The 15,348-nt window shown below is 39.1% G+C and overlaps 2 protein-coding genes and 1 long non-coding RNA gene across 4 annotated transcripts; 1 reads left to right on the forward strand and 2 right to left on the reverse strand.

The window, feature by feature from the left end:
* The first annotated feature begins 4,586 nt into the window (after positions 1-4,586).
* LOC103702075 (serine/threonine-protein kinase RIPK-like) lies at positions 4,587-9,237 on the forward strand. Of its 2 annotated transcripts, XM_008784366.4 has the most exons (5): positions 4,587-5,241; positions 5,442-5,577; positions 7,067-7,203; positions 8,383-8,506; positions 8,597-9,237. In XM_008784366.4, exons 1-5 carry the CDS (start codon positions 4,846-4,848, stop codon positions 9,154-9,156), a joined length of 1,353 nt encoding a protein of 450 aa, XP_008782588.2. In that variant the 5' UTR covers positions 4,587-4,845; the 3' UTR covers positions 9,157-9,237. The 2 variants fall into 2 exon arrangements, with proteins under 2 accessions (XP_008782588.2, XP_038983088.1); XM_039127160.1 differs by having other exon boundaries at positions 8,383-9,237.
* On the reverse strand, positions 9,110-11,791 carry LOC113462429. The gene is made up of 3 exons (XR_003384739.2): positions 11,622-11,791; positions 10,188-10,342; positions 9,110-9,241 (listed from the first exon to the last, which is right to left on the reverse strand). It is a non-coding gene; the product is annotated as an uncharacterized LOC113462429 (long non-coding RNA).
* A 1,069-nt stretch (positions 11,792-12,860) lies between these two features.
* LOC103702085 (protein LURP-one-related 6-like) lies at positions 12,861-14,173 on the reverse strand. The gene is made up of 3 exons (XM_008784379.4): positions 13,800-14,173; positions 13,487-13,729; positions 12,861-13,404 (listed from the first exon to the last, which is right to left on the reverse strand). Exons 1-3 carry the CDS (start codon positions 14,031-14,033, stop codon positions 13,273-13,275), a joined length of 609 nt encoding a protein of 202 aa, XP_008782601.1. The 5' UTR covers positions 14,034-14,173; the 3' UTR covers positions 12,861-13,272.
* Between the last annotated feature and the right edge of the window lie 1,175 nt (positions 14,174-15,348).

Raw genomic sequence — 15,348 nt, forward strand, 5'->3', positions numbered from 1 at the left:
GATGCTGTCTTTCTGTATGCATTGGCTCCTGTGAAGCCATCCTGTCCACTCGTAAAGTGCCACTTTGGCAGTCATGTTTCTCTTAGGTGCCATGGTTTAACAGGTCATACAAGAGCAGATGATATCATGGACTTGCAAAGCTAGCAGAAGATTTGCTGCCTGCAAGATATTAGTTTCCTGCCATATGCAATGGAAAGTAGAATCTAAACACTGCTCAAACTCCTAAATGTCAATAAAAGGGTGTAATTTTGAAAGAATGATTCATCTAATGACCAAGCCACACCTCTGCTGCTTTTAAAGTCCTTGACTCTCGGAGTTAACCACATAAAAATTGGTGCAACTTCCTTAGGTGTGTGATCCTTTACTCTAGGAATTGGGTGTTTGTGGCAGAAGCAGAGAAAAGTAGAGTTGCTTGCCCAGAAATTACTAGATGCATCCCCTTCTCCAAATTTGTGGATACCTTCTTTTTTTTTAAAAAAAAATAAATAAATGATAAAAATTGTTTCATAATATATATTGGTCATGACTTGGTTGAAAGCTTGGAGCCATGCCAAACTGCACTTGGTTTGTGTCCCACAGTGAACCACTTGCACTGAATTAAATCAGCTGATATGTCCAAGCATTGGATCTCTATGGTATGCATGCATGTATTTGCATGTACGCATGCATGTGCATGCACGTGTGTGTATGAGAGAAAGAGAGAGAGAGAGAGAGAGGTTGGCTCAGCTGGTTTCATCTCACGAAGTGTAGGAAAGATAAGTGCCAAGACAAACATGTTCACTCTTGACCTGTAGATATAACTCGATTCCATATCCAAACGCGTGCACCATTGACAAATGGATTTAAAGCTGAGGTACAGAAAACTGGTTCTCCAGCTACCCATAGAAATGTTATATCATTGGTGATCAACTTTTTTTTATAACTTTGTAACCTTATATTTGGGTTTTTATTTGACTGTAAAGTTTTTATAAAGTAGGTCCTGAGAGAAGACCTAAATGTCGTGGAGATACTGCAGTTGTTGCTTCATTTGGAGGTTTAAATTTCTGCACCTACCCATCGATGTTGACCTTGTCCCTTCATGACATCAACTGATATTGATTTAAAGTGTAAAGAAGAATAGAAAGGGGTTGGAAAAAAAAAAATCAGAAAGAGACTAAGAAGAGGAGATTCAGAAAAATCTTCAGTAGTTTTACATCAAGAAGAATAATGATTGCTAGAAAGTTGCATCACTTGGCATGTATACGCTTACTGTTGATAGATTTCGTCTTCAAATTGCTATGCTTTCAGACTAAGTTAAGTTAGCAAATCTTCCATAGACACCACTGACAGTAAAATGAAATCTGAATGATTCTTTTGATTGTGCTTGAAATCCCTTGCAAATCTTGCTGATGTGTACAAGTCAGGTACAAGAAGCAGATTAAAATTTTTTTATGACTACAAGAAGTAGACTAGAAATTTTTTTTTTTTATGAGTAATTTGAAATAATTTGGCTGTGAACACATCAATTAATGTAGCACCTATATTGGACCTACGCATGAGGTAACATCTTTTATTCTATATTCCTCTCAAAAACATCTTTGTTCCCATATGCCTCAAGCCAAACCAAAGAAGAGCTTCAACTTTCACGACCCTACATTCATAGCCAATTGTGGAAAGAAATTGGCTGTATTCAGAATTTGCAAAAAGTTAGACTTCAACACAGACTCTGTACAGATATTTGCACCTTCCTAGTGCCAATTTCATCAATTTCCAAGAATCAAATCTGCTCAAAAAAAGAAGGAGAAGAAGAATTTCTTAGAATCAGATCCAGTGTTTGTCACAGTTAAGATTATCAGCTTACTAAAATGAAGGAAACCTAGAAACAGTTGGATCCTGTAGGATCCTCTGAGCCATGTTTATATACATGAGGGGTCAAAAGGTCTAGACAGAGGTCCATTAGTCAAACAGATTGGTCATGATTTCACCAGCCAAGATTTAATACTCACAAAAAATAAGATTATGTAAGTATATTGCATTTGGTATGACTATTTCTATGCAAAATCAGATGGCAGGCCAACTGCAGCTTTAGAAATCAACTCCGTTGCTAACCGTTATCTTGACTACATATAGATGTAATTGTTTTCGTTAGACCGATATGGCAATACAAACACCACACAACTTAATTAAGCATATATATTTTAAAAGGGTCTTGTTTTTCAAAAATAAATTTTAATAGTGAAGCAACAGGGGATGATAAAAGATCTTCATGCATGCGAAGGCTACTAGTTTAATCCTGCTACTGGAGATTCAAACTACACCAAATCCATAGGCATTTAGGATAAAAGCATCGAAACCTCAAGTCTAAAGCATTTTGATCTCTTCTTAGAATCCTAGGCTAGTTCTGCAAAATGGTGCATTCAGGGTTCGCAAAAGAGTCAGATTCATGCACCGGACAGGCACAGGCCAGGCCTAATCCTACAACTTGACCTGCTTTAGGATAGGCCAAAATTTTTTAGCCATGCATCTGGAAATTGATTTGGATTATTTGACTCAACAGCACAAAGAAGGCCACGTCTAATTCTCAAGGGCTGGAGTATTTTGTTATACACTACTCGGGTTTCGAAGACTTTTGTCTAAATAAAATTGCCAGTTCAATCTGCTGCTTAAACCTCTTGGTAGATATTATCACAGGCTTTGATTTGAATCCTAGCTGAGAAGTATGTACTTTGAGTTTTTGATCCTATCTGCCGACTGGAATGGATTTTAAGAAACAAATTAACTATCTTCATTTTGGATTCAAGTAAAGATGATGGTTGGATCAAGCAACAAAAAGTACTCTGGCCTTCCTTTGACTTTAGGCCAAACAGATCCTCATCTATACGAACTCGATCGAACCTGAAGTTATGACTCCTGGATTCATCCTTCACACGACCTTCAATCAAGTTGCAAACATTCTCCTCAAAAAAATCAGGCTGGGCATGATCAGTCAAGAGCGGACCTTTTCTGACCTCGCAAAAATTAATTCAAGAATCTGGATTTAACTCCTTGGACTTATACCCGGTCGAAAGCACGCTTAAAGGAAGATCATCCTGACGCAAATCCATTAAATTGATTCAGCATAAAATAATGGACTCAGAGCTAACTCGAATTAAACATCCATCCAACTAAACTCAGATCTGCTCGGCCCCACTTGCTGCTCCAACCTCCTAAATAAGTCATAGATTTTATTCGAAGCCACAAACGTATATATCCTGACTTGCTACCAAAACCACACGAAGGAAAAACACGCAAGTCACGAGCTATAAAGAATACTGAGGGGCAGGTTCTCGCTAATAAAACATAGAAAGAAAATTTCAAGAAGACATTGGTTGGTGCTCGGCGCTGTTCCATGTTACGTAGCCTCTCTCTTAAAGTTAATCCTTGTAGTTAATTTGAGTCCTTTTGTTTAATTGGTGAACCTTCAACATTAGATGATGCACCCCATTAGAGCAAGGTCAAGTTCTAGAAGCTATAGCTCATCCCTTTTTTATTGTGGCTATAGTCTGCAAGCTACGTGCAGCGAATCCGTTGAAAGGGGCATATAAAACATGTTTAAAACTTAGGGGCCGAAAGACACAGATAGGCCAAAACTTCATCTAAAGTTCCTTTGTTCAAACCACCTAATTTCTTTGTCTTTACACTAAAACGATAAGCTGTCTCTTCCCATGGATGGATGTGTCATCCGTTGCGCAACAGCAGAAGAAGGTTCTAATCTTGGTGGCCTGTCCATGTCTGAAATTCATTGTGGAACAAAATCCATATTTGTTTAAATTAAATGTATATTATAGCATTTTCAATCATTCAATATTTGTTCGTATGAAAATAATTTAAGGAGAATAAATTCCTTGCCATTTGAGTAGAGTCTTTAATTTCGTTCTTTCTTCTTTTTAGATGTCGATGATAATGTTGATTTTAGTGTAAAAATTTTAAGTCTAACATGTACAACTTAGCACTTCCTTAGATGGTATTGGGGGGCTACAATTTGGTTGGGGGTAGCTTCCAAGGATGGGAGGAGTATATAGTATCTCAAGTTTAATATTATAACTAAATTAGCGCATCGATTTATGAAATATATCATGCCTCCATCATCAAACATAACTATGATGATGATGCGATCGATATAACTAATACCATATCGCCAAGTATAATTCAAATTAAAAAGATAATGCAGTGAGAGATATATTGTTGAAATAGACCCTCTACTTTACCATCTTTTAGTATGCATATGTAGTATGAAACCCGAATTGTTAGCATACAACCATGTTTACCTTTAAATGGTTTAAATATACAAATATTGTCAAGAAGATTAGAAACTCTTGCATGCTATTTTGGTTGTATGGAAAGTACGCACAAAGCGCATAAGGAAAAGCCAGTTTGGTAAACTGGCCTTGAAGACCAAAATCTCATTCGTATCTTTTATACTCTCCAAATTGTTTTGTGATTGCCAAAGAATGAAAGGCGAGGGTCAGCAAAGACATTTCCCTCAAACCCATGAAGAAGGAACGATTATATATTTGGTAAGAGTAGTTGGTAAGCTCTGAATAATTGGCTCCCACTTCCTTTTTAAGTCTTCCATCCTCTCCTCCTCCTCCTCCACCCAATGACAACTTCAACTCCATCTCCCCAACCTCCTCGCCTATTTTGAGGTGACCATTTATCAAACACTTAACAACTAAAATCTCCTCAAAAACTTTGAAGCCAAAGAAGGCACTTCCACAGCAGCAGCGGCCATTGCTTCCGCTTATATATCTGACCAATTCGATCGCCCGTGATCGATCAGCGCTGCATGGATTGAGCCGGCAGGGAGAGTTGCCGGCTTAATTCGACATGTCCCGGAAGAAGTCGAAAGCTTCATGGTGGTCTCTCCTGGCTTCATGCTTCGGGAGGGGAGACGAACTCTCGCAAATCCGGGCTAAGAAGCTTGTAACGAAGCAGAAGTCGCTCCAGAGGCTGTCCTTCTCCGATGTCAGCCACTCCACTGGCATGTTATCTCCTGAGGACCTATCAATATCTCTTGTTGGATCCAATCTCTACGTCTTCACGCTTGCGGAGCTGAAGGTGGCGACGCAGGGCTTCTCTATGAGCAACTTCCTTGGCGAGGGCGGGTTCGGCCCCGTCTACAAGGGGTTCGTCGACGACAAGGTCAAACCCGGGTTGAAGGCCCAATCAGTTGCAGTGAAGCTCCTGGACTTGGAGGGGGGGCAAGGCCACAAGGAATGGCTGGTGAGAACTATTTTTTACATGGCTTTGGCTCCTCAAACCATTTACGATTTTTGTTTTTCGTGCATATGCCATCTCGTATACTGGTACAGAGTTTGGTATTGAAATGATGAACCTTGGAGATCCTGATGCATTAAAATCATGATTTCAATCTATTAAAAAGTTGATTCTTAGTATATCTGACATGATTAATTAAATGGCAGGCCGAGGTTATATTTCTCGGGCAACTGAGGCATCCCCACCTCGTGAAGTTGATCGGTTACTGCTACGAGGAAGAGCACAGGCTACTGGTCTACGAATTCATGGCTCGAGGCAGCTTGGAGAACCATCTCTTCAAGAGTAAGCCACCCAACACTTTGAACATTCTCTCTTCCAGTCGCCATCTAGGTTTGGTAGGGCTCTTGATATAAGTTGTTCTAGTGCTCGTATGACATATCAGTATACATCATTAAGTTCTAAGGAAAAGTATGACACAATTTAACTATTAAGCAAGCTAGACCCATTCGTTTCTTGTCCATTTTCTTGGAATTTGTAGTTATTTTATTTCTTATTATTATTATTCAAGAAATATGGTGGGAAAGGAGCTCTTTGTTTTTATAATTGTTAACAGCGCATGGACTGAAAATTGTGCCTATTGCTGAGTCATAGTGCTTTTGAGAGTTTAGTGGGGTCCTTTTGCTTATTTTTATATGTTTTTAGTAAAAGTTTTAACGAGTGGTAACGTGTAAATAGATATAACTTTGCGGAGTCTCATTCCATCAGTTTTTTGCCCGGCTGCATGAATTCTGGAATAAAAAAGAGAGAGAAAGAGAGAGCTTCTTGAAATAATTTGTGGATTTGAAAAGTTCAGAGAGACGTGGGTATGTCGACAGCGTTTGTGGGCAAACAAATACCAAGAGACTGGCCACGTCTTTCCCACTATCGCGTGTGTGTGTGTTTTGAGCATGGCCACGTTTCCGTATTTTAAGGTGTTTAAGAGCAACATGTCAATCTTTAGGTTCTTTTCCTTGCTCTCATCCAAGCCTCCTCTCTCCATATTTGTTTTCTTTCTTCATGCCTTTGAATTTGTACTGGGGATTCTTCTTTGATGCACTATGTTATGATGTTTTCTTCTTAGTGCAGTATCGAGCACCACCCCATCATTTGCAAGAAATAATTTTAGAAATATCCATGTCTTTTTCTGAAATAGTGAAAAATATTCATGTCAGAAATGTGGGAGAAAGCCTTGTAGATTTTGAACTCCAAACTTCCTCCCTGTACTCCATTTATCCAACAGGAAGTTTTCTTTTGATCATTTATTGTTACCACCAAAACCAGACCCAGTCTACGGTCTAACCTTATAGCCTATGGTCAAGAGTCCACTTCCAAACTGGATATATGCTATGTTAGTGGGAAAACCCTAGTTGGACACCGACATTAGGCTTCACAATTGCGTACAGCCACGGGTAAAAGAAATAGCATCTAACTTCTTCACTTCATGATGGTTGATGAATTGAAGTCTAAAGTTGATCGTTACCTAGATATTAGTCCATGTCATCATGGATACTAAGACTAAGGCGTGGGATGCCGTCTTACCTACATCACTTGGAAGACACAGGAGATAATGGCATCTAGAGCTAACAAACTCTTAGTCTTTTTGAGAGAGAACAAAGCTTCTACATCTTTCTTCCTTTCTTTTTTCATTTTTTTTTGCTACGACAGGTGATTTACACCATAAAGTACGTCCAAGAGAATTAGAAAATAAAATATTCTGAGTTTCTGTATCTTTCTTAAGCATTAATCATAATTCATAGCTTAAGTTTCTATGAGTTTATTACCTCATGTGCAGGGTTTTTTGCTCCTTTACCGTGGTTAACACGGCTAAGGATCGCCGTCGGAGCTGCCAAAGGCCTCGCCTTTCTCCATGAGACTGAAAAGCCGGTGATATACCGAGATTTTAAAGCTTCAAACATCTTATTGGACTCGGTAATTCTCTTTCGATATTCTCCTTTCTCCTCTCAAAAATCACAGTATCAAGTTCTAATCATGCTTAGAAAATTAAGGTTTTGCCTTTCCAAGCGGCAACTTGATAACCAGAGTGGTGAGAACAGTCAACTTGGCCGAGTCCGGTTGGCAGGGTCTGACTGCATATATATTAGAAAATTCTGCAAACGTAGAACCCAGGGCTAATGAGAACGATGGAGGCCAACTCGAGCACTTAGTCTCACCTTTATTCAACTAATTAACATTGATATCTAACCATATATAACTATTTTGAACTACAGCACTTGAAAACAATCATCACATCATGAACTCCTCAGAAATACTGAAAAAATCATATAAATCAAATTAAATTAGCCAAGTCATTTTATTTCAAATGTTTTGACTTTTCGCTCTGAGTATACCAAGGTTTGACAGGTTCATAATTCTTATCCAGCTCTTTCAAACCTTCAGCCATCGTGCAACTTATGTTTTGAAATAAGCAAGCCTTACATTTATAAACTTAGCATATGGATACTTCTACGGTTTCCACTGCCTTGACCATTCTTGTCCTTGAGATTTTTTGTTGGATATGACTACAAAATTTGAAAACTGATGCAAGGATCAAAATATGAACCAACGTAGCAAGAGATGTTATTATAACGTTCAGATGCAGGAAGCTAGAACAATTTTGACAAACATAAGGATAACCACTAAAATTTTGGTTTCCATGTTTTCGTGGCATAGTGAACCATGCCATGCTTTTAGCCAACTCCAATCTGAAAGGATTTGCCAAAACGCTGGCTTGATGTTTGACTTACAGATTAACTACCTTCCCTCGACCAAACAGAAAGAATAGACATCAAACCTGACCTTCCAAGCCTCATCCCTGGAGCATTAATTGGCATCTATCAGATTGGAAACAATCACCAAAATATGAGCTAAGGTCATGGCTGAACTTCAGTGTAAATATGTCTGTGTTTGGTCAGGCTCTGCTTCATGATTCTTTTTAAAAGATAAGAACCGGCTCCATTAGTAAAGCTTAGAAATCTTCGACTGCTTGCAGTTCAAATATACTTTTGAAGTACTCCATATATTTTACATAACCTCTGCTTTAGTGAAGGTTAAGATCTCACCATTTGAATGACAATATGCTTAATAAGGACATTCTTGAATAATTCTTAGGACTACAAAGCAAAGCTCTCAGATTTTGGACTTGCAAAGGATGGTCCAGAAGGAGATGATACCCATGTTTCGACCCGGGTCATGGGCACGCAGGGCTACGCCGCACCAGAGTACATCATGACAGGTATGCCACAAGATGCAGCCTTCAACATGATCTGGTTCCCTTCTTGGTTTAACTTTGCACGAGTTCTTGATCAACTTGCTTTGTTATTAGGCCATCTCACAGCAAAGAGCGATGTGTATAGCTTCGGAGTTGTGTTGCTTGAGCTACTGACTGGGAGGCGGTCTGTCGACAAGAGCCGGCCAAGCAGAGAGCAAAACCTTGTGGAATGGGCGAGGCCATGTCTAAACGATGCACGGAAGCTAAACCGCATCATGGAGCCCAGCCTCGAGGGCCAGTACTCCACCAAGGGCGCCCAGAAGGCAGCTGCTGTGGCCTACCAGTGCTTGAGCCAAAACCCAAAATCCAGGCCTCAGATGTCAACCATTGTCGAGATCCTGGAGCCTCTCTTGGAAATGGATGACATAACGATTGGCCCCTTTGTCTACACAGTATCAGCAGAGAATGGTAATGAAGAGGACTCAAGGAAGACAGAAGCAACAGAGAATGGACAGCACCACCATGGTCACAGGCACAAGCTAAGGTCCCCCAGGTCTGGGAGTCGCTCTGAGACCCTTTGCCGGGATGTAGGCAATGCGCTGTACAGAAACTCACCAAGACACCTTCGAGAGAGTAGAGCACAAATCACGACAAAGGAACTGTGTTGTACATAGAGAACTTTAGATCATCTTGCTTGATATCTGTCATTCTTTCTGATAATTTGAAATGAGATATGGGGTTTGATTGGAGCGTAAGACTCTGCTAAATAAAACCGTGGAATTAGTAAAGCTCTTGAACGACCAGTCAAGAAGAACAAGAATGCTTAACATTAGGAAATGATAATGTAGTGGTAACCAACATGATCTGATGATATTTTCCACTGGGTGCCTTTGTGCTTACTCTGACAAACTAATAACAGGACATAATTGAGTCCTATGGTGATTATAACTTTAAAACATAATGAGAAGTACCCCAATGCACATGTTTTCTTAACTCTGACATAATAATATTTATTTAATCATTAATATCTTTCCATCTTCTACAGCCTATGCTTTTTGTTTGTTCTTTCCTTGCTTTATCACTAAAGCACTTCTTATGTAGAGTCGAACAGAACAGAATAGGACTGATAAAAGGATATGGCTATTTTTGCCACTTCAACAGAAGTTGTTCGAACGAATACAAGAGCACTACATACTCGATTGCATTGATGCAGGAGGGAAGTTGATGACTTTCATATCAAGGGTACTTGAGACTGGGTTAACTACATATGATAGAGGCATGGCGTAACCATTAAATTCCCTAGATAATTTTATTTAAAACAAACAAAAATCTCAGAGAAATTTAGGGGAAAGAATCAGTGAGAGTTTACTTAAGTTGGACCTTCCACGTAAAGCCGACAAAATATAACTGCAATACTGTTCAATGTCTTCTCATAGTTGGCATTTTGTGCAATCCTTCCAATAACAGGATTTATAAAGTAAATTTTCCCTTAAGACTCAAAAGTGATGACTTATGGCAATTATACCCACAAGAACACTCCAAAAGCGCCTTTACGAATAAATTTTGACATCTTCATCACAAGACTATATATCATTCCAATATTTTAGTGAACCTTAATATGGATCAGTATATAAACTACAAAGTCATCAATCTAGGTGTCGTCTTACTTGATATCTCTTCATGTCAAAAATGTGAAAGTGCTCACCTTATTTTACGGCTATGGGAAGAATATTGGGTAGTACAGGTGAAGTTTCGGGAGATGATGGCAGAAATGCAAGTACCCACCCAAAGCAGCTGAAATAATCCATCTGGCATGGTGCCAAGCAATAAACAACAATTTAAGACCTTGGCGGACTCCAACTGCAACACACGCAAAGAAATGGTCTCCTTAAGCCACAAACATTTGCACCACCTCACTGTAAACACACCCATAAGCAACACAAAATAAAGAGATAACATAAGACTGCTAAGCATAAGAACAATAAATAGTGGTGCATGGTGACCCTATATCATCACCATGAATACCTTTTGATGGCATCAAACCTCATCATCGCTCTGAATTTAATTTAATTCAGCTTCCTTAAGCTCCTTATCACCATTTCTAAGACCTCCTTAAGAAACTTTCAAACAAATTGCTGTTGGTCACAATTGACGCCCAAACATCTTCCTGATTTCAACCCTATCATCTTCTTCTGGCGAGACATACATGGTTCTCTGTTCATGTCAATGTGGCTTTGGACAAATCCTTCCTATATTATCTTCAACTATTTTCCCAATACACCCCACTATATCCAATAGCGCAACCTAGCTAAAATCTGTCAGTCAAAACTTCCCATCAAATCTTATTGATACGCAACGACCAATTATTGCACAAGGCTCTAGAAGTAATCTTCACCAGTTTTTCCCAGCCTATATACTACTTTAAACCTATCAATTTTTGCATGAGAGAAAATGTATTGCTTCAAGGCATTGCTTAGCATTTACTGGTGTTGGGACTTCAGAGATATTTCTATGTACGATCTTTACTTATATAGGCAAGAAAGGTACTTGATACAATTCTTTTTTTTTTTTGAGCACATTGACAGAATTTAATTTTACGCACTGTTTCAAAGCAAATCTTTTTATCTCCAATGTCATAAAATAACTCACATAATTCACAAATAAACATCACCAAGTGACTTACACTAACATACCAACAATCCATGCATCCATGTCCAGAATAAAGTCATAAAATGATTCATCGTGGCATTTGGAACAGAATATATCACATAAATGACACCCCAAAATAATGGAAGTATATAGGCTAATCTCCTTCCTTTATTGGTGCTTTATTTATTTATTTTTTTCCTTTTGTGTATGTCTGTTCCTACTCAATATGTTGGTTTTTTTTACCCCTCCTAGAATAACTAAGGAAGGAAGGTTCAAATCATACATTTAATTTCGGTGAGGCAAATTCTCAAACAAGTTGTGCTCAAACCGATAAAAGTATCGAGAAAAAAATCCCTTCGTCCCTTCCTCCTTACTGCCCACTCAAGATAGTAAGAATTAAATTAAATTAAACAATTAGATTTCCAAAAATAAAATATCGAAAAAAATATAAATAAAAGGAGGGAGAGAGAGAGAGAAAGCATGTACCGACCCCGCAAGGAGAGGGGAGGTCCGGTGGCATGCAGAACTAGCCGGTGCTCGGAAGGCAACGTTTTAATTTGTGAGAGAAGAGCTCCATTAAGGTACCGGACGGTGACGGAACATCATCGCTAAGGATGGAAATGGAATGCGGTCTGGGCCCCTCTACGCCGTGCCCTATTAGAAAAAGTAGCCGAGCTCAAGTGAACACCCACCAAAATGAGGTTATAATAAATTTAACTAAAATCTAAATTCTAAAGAGATCCAAAATAATAAACTTTAATTAACTCTTTTAGAAGTTATAATCTTTTTTTGCAAGTTCTTAGAATTTAGATATGCTATTTTTTTTTTTTTTGAAACTTCCGAAATCTTTTTCTTGTTGAATTAAATTTTTCTATTACATGTTGATTTTCGATAGAGCTTAATTATGATTATATTTAGAATGAAAAAATCTAAGGATAAATCTTTACTAGAATAATTTAATTATGATTATTTTTAGAATTAAAAACTAAACTATTGTTATGTAATTTAAGGACAAGGATTTAAGGAAAAGCGATAGCTTAAACTCAAGGTCTAATGTTTTGGAGTTTGGAGGTTATGTTACTAGTTGTAGGATTGGAGGGCGTGGTTCGCACGCATGAACATGCGGAGGCTGTATCTTTTGTATGAAAGAATGATAAATTTTCGTTCACAACATTGGCTATTGGATTGCATGCTATATAGATCTTGAGGCACTCCGAATGTTATGATTCATGCATCTATACAGATCTCGAAGCGAGCATTGCATGAACCAATGGTGGACTCGTGCAAATGAAGGTGATATAACCCCCGTCCATTGTAACTTCTCCAGTGGGCAACCCTAAAGCTGGGCTCACTTGCAGTTCTAACTGGATGGAAAACCATGTGAGGCCCTATTAAGTTGTACAATTTTCTTGTTTTCTAGATACTTTGGACTTGACGTTCCGAAGATTCTCCATCTCTGAAATTATGGCGTCAAGAGCAAACTTCCAGTTGGTGTTAGTCCTTTTTGCCTTTGGTCTTGGTCCAAACTCTGAGTTTGTTTGCGGCCTGGACCAAGAAAGAGGCCAGGACCAGCAGAGAGGAGTGGGTGGTTCCTTCCTTGGCATCCACCTTTATTCTTCAGTCTGGGCCCCATGCATGAAAGAGCCAGAGCCGACCACATGTTCGAAAAAGACAAACTCAAAGCTTTTTCCAAATTTCAGAAAAGCACAACTCTCAACGGAAGTAAGTAGGATTTGAAGTCATTCTCCTTAATATAATAATGAATAAGGTATGTGGATCCAAATGATAAACTCACTGTGAAATTCCATAATTAGTTTAGCAATAACAAAGGGTTGCGTATAGGCAATTCCATAACAAAAGAGGAGCAACTAGAACCCTCTCTTCTTTAACTTACACATTATCTACGTACAATTTTTTTCGCTTTACCTGCCATTAATTGGCTAACCATGTACAGGAAACAGTGGTAATTTTATTTAATAAGTTTGGATCGGTTGCAGGCTGTGAAGAACCTCCACAACCACAGTACGCTGCAATCCATGCTTGAGAGGCAATCCCATGGACCGAAGCATGCTCAGCTCCCGCATCCAGCTTCTACTGTACAACTTCCAACTCCTTCTGTATTGGTCTTCCTTCTATTCCCATCAACACCTGGTGGACTCCCCATGTATATTGTCAAGAATAGCTATCACTCCGATAACGAAGGCCTGGTCGTAGCCTGGTTGCACCACCACATGGTAGAAATCCTTGTTTGCCATCGTCTCCTTCAGACCCACCTAACCCAAAAGACGAACAAGCTAAATTACTGTCTGTCTCATGGTTTGTACTGTGCACACGAATATTGCATGGTTTGCTTACCTGGGCAACGACGTTCCCTCTTCGATCCATGATGGTGCAAGCCCTCTCGCTGAAGGATCCCTTCACTTCAAAGTTCCCATCTTTGCCATTCTCCTTTGCATCAATCGAGATCTTTATAGCACTCTTCGTCAGAAGACGCGATTTCGGCTCTCGCAAGCTAAAGACTAGCTTGCTTGGTCTTTCATAGTCCATTAGGTAGCTGTTCCATCGGTTGTGAGCACTTAGTGCTTGCACGACGCCTCCCTGAGAGTTTGAAAGAGCTCAGTGCATGGAGGCAACAACAGTAACGAGAAGAAGGAGTAAGAGTGATCACCTTCTTACGAATGAAGAGTACCGGAGCTCCATCACCATCTCTTAGAATCAACTCTCCCTTGACGCCGAGGATCCCACAGCCATCGACCGAGAAAACCACTTTCTGGTTAGAATTCATGACCACCAAGCCGCCTCCGTTCACGATTTGAGGCCGCCTCCTCACCATCAATGTAGTCTGGGAGGAGAAGCAATAGATCTTGCTGACAACCGGTGTAATGTTTGTAACTGCACCCATGCCTCCTTGCCTCAGATTGAGATAAAAACGACACTGCAGGCCAAGGCTTATATTGAGAGTTTAAGGGGAGGTTTGGAGAAGAAGGCTTCCTCCTTGTCCAAATGGTTGGCGCGCCTATAGGAGGCAAAAAGAGTACCTTGACCATACTAAAGACTGATATCAGTGGAAGAATCCTTTGAGTGTGGAGAACTCAATGCGCCACACTAGCAAGTTTGTAAGGGTGGGCAGTGGTTTTCTCCACACGAGTTCGAGAAAATTTCTATGAAGTTAGAGATGTTGTGGAAATTGGTGGCTCATTGAAGAGAATATTTCTACTTGCAACTGGGTGCAGCACAAAGTAGCATCTTTGAAATTTGAATGAGGTTGCTTTAAGGTACCAACTACCTATCATATTAAGAGAATCCCTTTGAAAGGAGCCTAAAGGCCAAACTTGCTTCGTATATTGCTACCATATTTGATCGCTTCAATTATTGCATAGGGATACTTCTATCATTCCAAACTTAACATTTTGGGTTTTAATTATCCATAAGTTCTTATTTTCAGATAAGGCTTCATTCTTCGTTTCTAGCTTTTTTGGTTAACCTCATAGAAATTATTCCAGTAGCAAAGCTTGAACATGTATCAATGATTTTTAAACATAGTTCATTGGAGGCCTAAAAATTCATCAATTGGTTACCAATTTTAATACGGAGACTTAGGAAGCTTCCACATCACAACGGCATTGAAAAGACTAGTTTGTATAAATCCTCAGAATATCGCATCCAGTTTCGAATTCATAGACATATAATATATTTACTAGGTGTTTTTCTTTTTTATTTATGGGATATGGAGGATTAAGTGTCCAATCCTTCAGTACAAAAGAATTATCATTCTGGGGCTGATTTCCTTATGTTTTCTTGATCAATTAGCAGGTTCTTTTTATTTCACTATTTTTTAATGAATAAAGCATCCAACACCCAGACTCAGGATTGGATTCACACACTCGCTAGACCTATAGCAGACTTGGTTGGTGATCTAATCTGGTTAAATTAAACCCAAACCCATAAATTTAGATCCTAGACATGAGTCAAATAGATCTGTATATCTAATGGCTTTTTAGTTCAAAAAGTTTAAGCATACTAACACGTAATTGGGCAGCTTTGCATTTGCCTAACACTAAGGAATGGGGAACCTAGAGGGAGAGAATAAGAGTGTTCCACCTAACAGTCAAATAGTCTTAATTGCGTGAGATTAGACCACTTGATAACATCTGTTTGCTTGAAAGAATACCTTTCGTAACACCCTCATTTTAATTAATACATAAGAAAGATGCTAG

The sequence above is a fragment of the Phoenix dactylifera genome, chromosome 6 (assembly GCF_009389715.1).
Source record: "Phoenix dactylifera cultivar Barhee BC4 chromosome 6, palm_55x_up_171113_PBpolish2nd_filt_p, whole genome shotgun sequence".
Classification (NCBI taxonomy): domain Eukaryota; kingdom Viridiplantae; phylum Streptophyta; class Magnoliopsida; order Arecales; family Arecaceae; genus Phoenix; species Phoenix dactylifera.